The sequence below is a fragment of the Poecile atricapillus genome, chromosome 2, assembly GCF_030490865.1.
Source record: "Poecile atricapillus isolate bPoeAtr1 chromosome 2, bPoeAtr1.hap1, whole genome shotgun sequence".
Lineage (NCBI taxonomy): Eukaryota > Metazoa > Chordata > Aves > Passeriformes > Paridae > Poecile > Poecile atricapillus.
The window spans coordinates 47,455,725-47,461,724 of record NC_081250.1 but is presented as its reverse complement, the minus strand read 5'-3'; the positions used below and the strand labels follow the sequence as shown (position 1 = coordinate 47,461,724).

The 6,000-nt window shown below is 46.0% G+C and overlaps 1 protein-coding gene across 1 annotated transcript in view; it reads right to left on the bottom strand.

Moving 5' to 3' along the window:
* Positions 1-1,993: 1,993 nt before the first annotated feature.
* Positions 1,994-6,000, bottom strand: part of EEPD1 (endonuclease/exonuclease/phosphatase family domain containing 1) — a 62,170-nt gene continuing 58,163 nt past the window's right edge. The window contains exons 6-7 of the mRNA XM_058830294.1: positions 2,594-2,788; positions 1,994-2,487 (exon numbers count right to left, since the gene is read on the bottom strand). Coding sequence (XP_058686277.1) covers positions 2,288-2,487; positions 2,594-2,788 — 395 coding nt within the window. The 3' untranslated portion in view covers positions 1,994-2,287. The remainder of the gene's footprint in view (positions 2,488-2,593; positions 2,789-6,000) is intronic.

The window sequence follows — 6,000 nt, the reverse complement described above, 5'->3', positions numbered from 1 at the left end:
TGGGCTACAGACCAGCCTCAGTAACTTTCCCTACAGCTCACACATAGGTTAAGAAGGGGGCTCAGCTCATTTCCCACACCGGCAGCCCCTGGTAACTCTTGAGCCATGCAGCACCTGTGAGCACTATCACCTGCTCAGGAGGCTGCAGCTGCTTCTCCAGGCTTTGGTGCCTCTGCACTTATTTACACCCACAGAATAAATGGAATCTGGCCTTTCCAAGTTTTATTTCTAGAGCTATAAAATAATTTCAGCCTCCAAACATATTTATAGAAGGGAAATACTAGGTAGTACAAGAGAGTGAGTGTGTCCCTGGGAATTTTACTGCCTCTCACCTTATGTAATTACGTAATATTCGTTTGACTAAGGCAACTCTATTGCATCTTCACCTATATTTTGCAGGTATCCAGTCAGAGTTTCTTGGGGAATCTGGTGCTGCTCAAATTAAAAGAGGGCAGCAAAACTGTGCCTGATTGAAAAGGACAAAGTTGCAGCAAGGATCAAGAATGAAAGCTGGAGCCAAGATCTTTGGCTAGTTTCTTTAATGACCTAAAGGTACATTTTTGGTCTGATGCTCTGTTCTTAGTCATTCACTTAACCTCTTGGAACATCCTTGAAATCTCCCTCAGTCTGAGAGTCACCCCCAGGCTATGCCACCTTTTTCTGGGTTTAGTTTTGCATACAGACAGAAAAGCTATTCAACTGTGTGTTTGTATGGGAATTTATTTAGTTGTTGAGAAATTAGTTGTTATTGAGGTGTTAGAAATGAGGTGATATCTCAGAAAGTTAAAGTAATAAAAATACTGCAAGAATATGATACTGCTCTGCTCTAAAACCCTCAGTTACAACATCTCCTTTGGTGTGGCACTGCTGTCAAGAGTAGTGAGCCGCAACAGAGAACTTTCCTCTCAGCAGCGAAATATGTGGTCATCTGCAGCCCAGAGCAGCAGGCACTGGGTTAGTGGGCAGCTCGGTGCCTTTCACACTCAACCTATTTCTTTTGCAAATTCTGAAGTCCTGATATGTTTCCCTTCTAGGTCATTGCTGCATGAAAAGTCTCATGTAGGTGGCAAATTCAATGCTCCATTCCTGGCGCTGCCATGGCAGGGCGCTGACTGAAGTGCCCCCACCCAGGACATGCACAGAACCCAAACCTCCTTGGAAGCAGCCCCCATCCCTGCCATATGCAGGATGACCCCATGCTGTATTTGGACCCCCTGTTGTGGTGAGTGAACCAGGCTTATGTAGCAGCAAGGCTCAGGAAAGGGGTGCATTAACTGCATCCTGGTCTGCCAGAGGGAGAAACTGAAACCTCCTAGAAAAGTAAACAAGCAGAGGCCAGTGCATCATGCAGGCCAGCCCCTGCAGAGATCACATGAATATGGGTTCATCTGTAGACCTCCAGGATGCATGGCCTGTTTCTCCTCAATGCAGAACACCAACTCCTACACAAAGACTCATGGCTGCATCTCACTGATGCCAGCTGCAGGGCCAGAGGACAAAGGCTGCTCCTGTGAGATCCCCAACAGGGAGCAAGGCAAAGGGCATTAGTGAAGGGGACCTGGCTTTGCAGAGGGACAAGTTGGTGCTTTCCCAGCTCCTGAAAACTATTGTGCAGGAAGAAAACCCAATATTGAACATTGCACCAAACAAAAATACAAAGTCAAGTTCCAGGAAGCTATTCTGGGGCAAAATGACCCTGCCAGGAGCATAAGGAAGGAGGAAAGAAAGGATGAGGGGTACCTACATGGGGCTGCAGAGGAATAGTGTCTCTCCAGGCTGGGGCAGAGGAACCATTCAGGACTCACATAGGGACCAGCTCCAGCAGCTTTTGCAAGTGTTGAATGGCATTTGAGACTTGCCAAGGATGCCCACAGTGTCTCTCTTTCTGGGACCTCTCTTATTACCTCAATTTACAAACAGGCAAAGGAAAATCACCATCACTTCCCCCTCCCAGCAAAACCCTGTTCAGCTGCATTTTAGCAAAGAGCTTTTCCAGTATTAAAAGTACACTTTATTTTCTGTACAATTCTCATCCAAATCTCCAGGTGTGGAAATGTCCACTGTGTCCCTGTAAAAAGTTGCAGATTGTTCTGTGGCCATGAGACTCCGTCCAGAACTGTCCACGAGGGGCACAAAGCCAGAACGACCAAAATCAAGTGCTGATGCTTTCTAGGTGCAGGGAGGAGAGCAGGAAGGAGAGGGAGGGGAAGGCAGTCCTGCTCTGCCTTGGAGCTGCGAGTGACCAGAGCCTTCCCTGGATGGCAGAAGAGACAGCCTCAAGTTCACGTCATCGTTCGTGCTTAGTGTGGGAGTCGTTGCGTTCAACCGTCACGCCGTTCCCGTTCCGCGTCACCTCCTTCCTGCTCCAGTCCTTTTCCAGGTAAAATTCAGCGAGCACGGGGCAGTGCTCTGAAGCCACGCCACCCCAGGACCAGTTATCGGGGATCCATGGGTTTGTAAGCCCTTCTCGCACGACAGCCCAGTGGCCTGCATCAAAGAGAGTCACAGGGAAAACGTTAAGTGATATTGCCCAAACCGGAGATGCGAGGCTAACCCAACTTAAGGTTGCACCACTTCACTCAAGCAACTCTACCTGTGAAAACCTTTTTCAAGCTCCGACTGATCCAGATGTTATCCAGCGACTTGGACCCTTGTGGGTTCTTTGTGCTGATGTTGGTGAAGGTGCTGGAAGGGACCAGGTGGTGAAACTTCTCCTTCCTCAGGATGTCATGGTCACTGCTGTCTGGGGCCTGGTTAAAATCTCCAAGGATTATTACATCTTTTTCTCCTAGAAAGCATGAAAAATAGAAAAGAATGGGAGGAATGGACATCCATCACTCAAGGACAAGAGGATTAATGGAAAGAGGAAAAATACAAATACTGAATAAACAGAGTGATTGGACTCTGAACGCCCAAAAGAAATGCTGTTTAAAGCCTTTTTCACTGACTATTTACTCATGGCCATTCTCTTCATGATAATAAAACCAGTCAGTACACATTTGATGCTTGTTTTTAAATATAATCTCATTTGTTATAGAATCATAGAAAATGCTGAGTTGGAAGGGACTCATAAGGGTCATCGAGTCCAACTCTTGGTCCTGCTCAGGACACCCCAAGAGTCACATCATATGCCTAAGAGCACTGTCAAAGCACTTCTTGGACACAGGCCGGCTTTGTGCTGTGATCATTTCTCTGGGGAGCCTGTCCCCAGACTCTCTGGGTGAGGAACTTCTTCCTAATACCCAACCTAAACCTCCTCTGAATTCAGCTTCAGACCATTCCCTCAGGTCCTGTCACTGGGCACAAAAGTGAAGACACCAGTACATGCCCCTCCTCTTCCCCTCTTGAGGATGCTGAAGATCACAATGAGATCTCCTCTCGGTCTCCTCCAGGCTGAACAGACCAAGTGACCTCAGCCACTCCTCATACAACTTCCCCTCAAGGCCCTTCACCATCCTCACGGTCTCTCCCCTGTACACTCTCTAACAGCTTAATGTTTTTTATATTGTGTCACCCAAACCTGCCCCCAGCACTCAAGGTGAGGCAGCCCCAGCTCAGAGCAGAGCAGGACAATCCCCTCCCTTGCCTGGCTGGTGATGCTGTCCCTGATGAAGGCAGTACACACTTGGCCCTCCTGGCTGCCAGGGCACTGCTGACTCATGTTCTGCTTGCCATGGACCAGGAGCCCCAGGATCCTTTCCACAGCACGGCTCTCCAGCCTCTCATTCCCCAGTCTGTGCACACAGCCAGGGTTGCCCCATCTCAGGTGCACAATCTGGAGCTTGCCCTTGTTAAACTTCATGACTGGTGATTTTCCATCTCTCCTCTCTGCAGGACCTGTCTGCCCTCAAGGGAGTTGACAGCTTCTCACAATTTAGTGTTGTTTTCAAACTTAGTACTCCTTCAAGTCCCATGTCCATTACCAAAGATGTTGAAGAGAACTGGGCCAAGGATGGAGCCCTGCAGAATCCCACTAGTGACCAGATGCCAGCCTGATGTCACCCATTCACTGTAATTTTTTGTGCCTGATCTATGACCTATTTGCTCACCCATCATGTAACATGGTTATCCAGCTGTGTGCTGGATGTTTTGTCCAGAAAGATACTGTGAGAGACAGTATCAACAGCTTTAGTGAAGCCCAAATATTGGTGCCTTTTCCTTACTACTCCGTTAGTGACAAACTCAAAGACAAGCAAGTTTTAGTCTCAGAGGTTTTTATAAATCTGTGCCTTTGTAATGCTTTCTTTTTACATTTTTTGTGGTTTTTTTGTTGTTTTTTTTCCTGCAAGAAACATCTACTGGCTTATGTAGACATTTTTTAAAACAGATTTTCTTTAAGAGTCACTTAAGGACACTTTTGTGAAGAACCCAGAAAGACACAGCCTTATGCTGGTATATACCACAGTGCCCAAAGTGCAGTGCTTATTATTCTAACCTCTGCATTAAAAAAAATCCCAAGGAATAGGACGAAGGAGCAGTCTGCACCCCTGATGGCAGACAATGAATTGAGAAACCACACAGGCACTCCCTGACTACAGCAACTTTCTTTTGCCTGGCTGACTGAAGAGATACTGCTCAACTTGGAACAGAAAATTACTTCTGTTACATTTTGTTTCCAACCCTAATGAGGGAGAATAGAAACTCCGGACCCTAATTTCATATCCACAATGTGTGCTCTCCCAGCCCCAAAGATGTGGATGCAGACATCCCACCTGTGCCCTGGGATAAAAGGACAAAGCACATGCCTCTGTGCCCATCTCAAACCACCGACAGAAATGTCTGAGAAGACAAATGAGGAATGGTGACAGCTGATCAGAGATGCTTCCATGTCACTGCCTGCCACTGGAGAAAGATGCTGAAGGAGGCACAAATGCACAAAAAAAACTTATCCTAAAGCTGACTTCAGAGGAGAAATCTATGAAGAGCCTATAAGCTTTTTCTTTCCTGGGATTGGTGTGAGAAGGGATGGAGTGGACACTTTCTCTACCATACTCTGGATAAACCTCCTCATTTTTTTGCTGTTGCTGTAGAAGCGGCTATCCAGGAGAGGGAGCACAAGCTCAACAAAATCTATTCCACTCCTGTTTTGCAGCGCAGGAACGATGAATTGGGAAAGATTGAGGGCATATGACTTACAAATACTTCAAAACATGGTGCTTGCTAAGATGCAGAGGGGCAATGAATAGTTAGTGAAATTATTTATGGTTTCTCTACCCTTCGTAAGTCACAAATCACATTGTAAATAACAGGAAGTTTAAGTATTATTCTATAAAGCATTCATGACAGCAGTCTTCCCACCTTTGAAGGAAAAAACCCCACCTGAATCTGAACCTTAGTCATTTTAAGCTACATCAGAACCCAAAAGAAAAATAAGTCCTTGTCTAATGGGATGATTGTGCCTGCTATGAGCTGGTGGTTGTGCATGCATCTCACAACAAAGATCATGATCTTTGCTTGCAAGATCTCTTGCTTGCCAGGACCAAGAAGCTTGAAATGTAACTTTGGTGCTTCAGTGCTAACACTTGCTCGACAGCCCAGGCAGCACTTGGCTCCTTCCATGCTTTCATCTCCAACCTATCTGGGAAAAGACCACTACAGAAACCTCTGGAGCACATCCTTGGTGTTTAAAAATGACAGACAAGCTGGGACCTTAACAACAGTACCTTGATTATGCACAAAACCTATTCTCTCCTAAACTACTCATGCTTCTTTTAGCAAACATTGAAGACTACCTCCCTTACATGAAAGATCTATTAAAAAAACCCCACCTGACAAGTGACAATTTTTACTGACTGAAATTTTTAACTGTCCATTCTGGAGAGGTTAGAAATTGCAGAGGACAAAAGACCCAGCACTTTGGATGCATGCTTGGAGGGAGGTAAGGAGTCAGCCTGCAGCTGACTGCCCAGGTAGGGAATCACTATATTCTTCACCCATTTAAACTTTTGGATGCAGATTAACTAAGCATAAAATCATAACAAAGCGTAAAGTTGACAGACA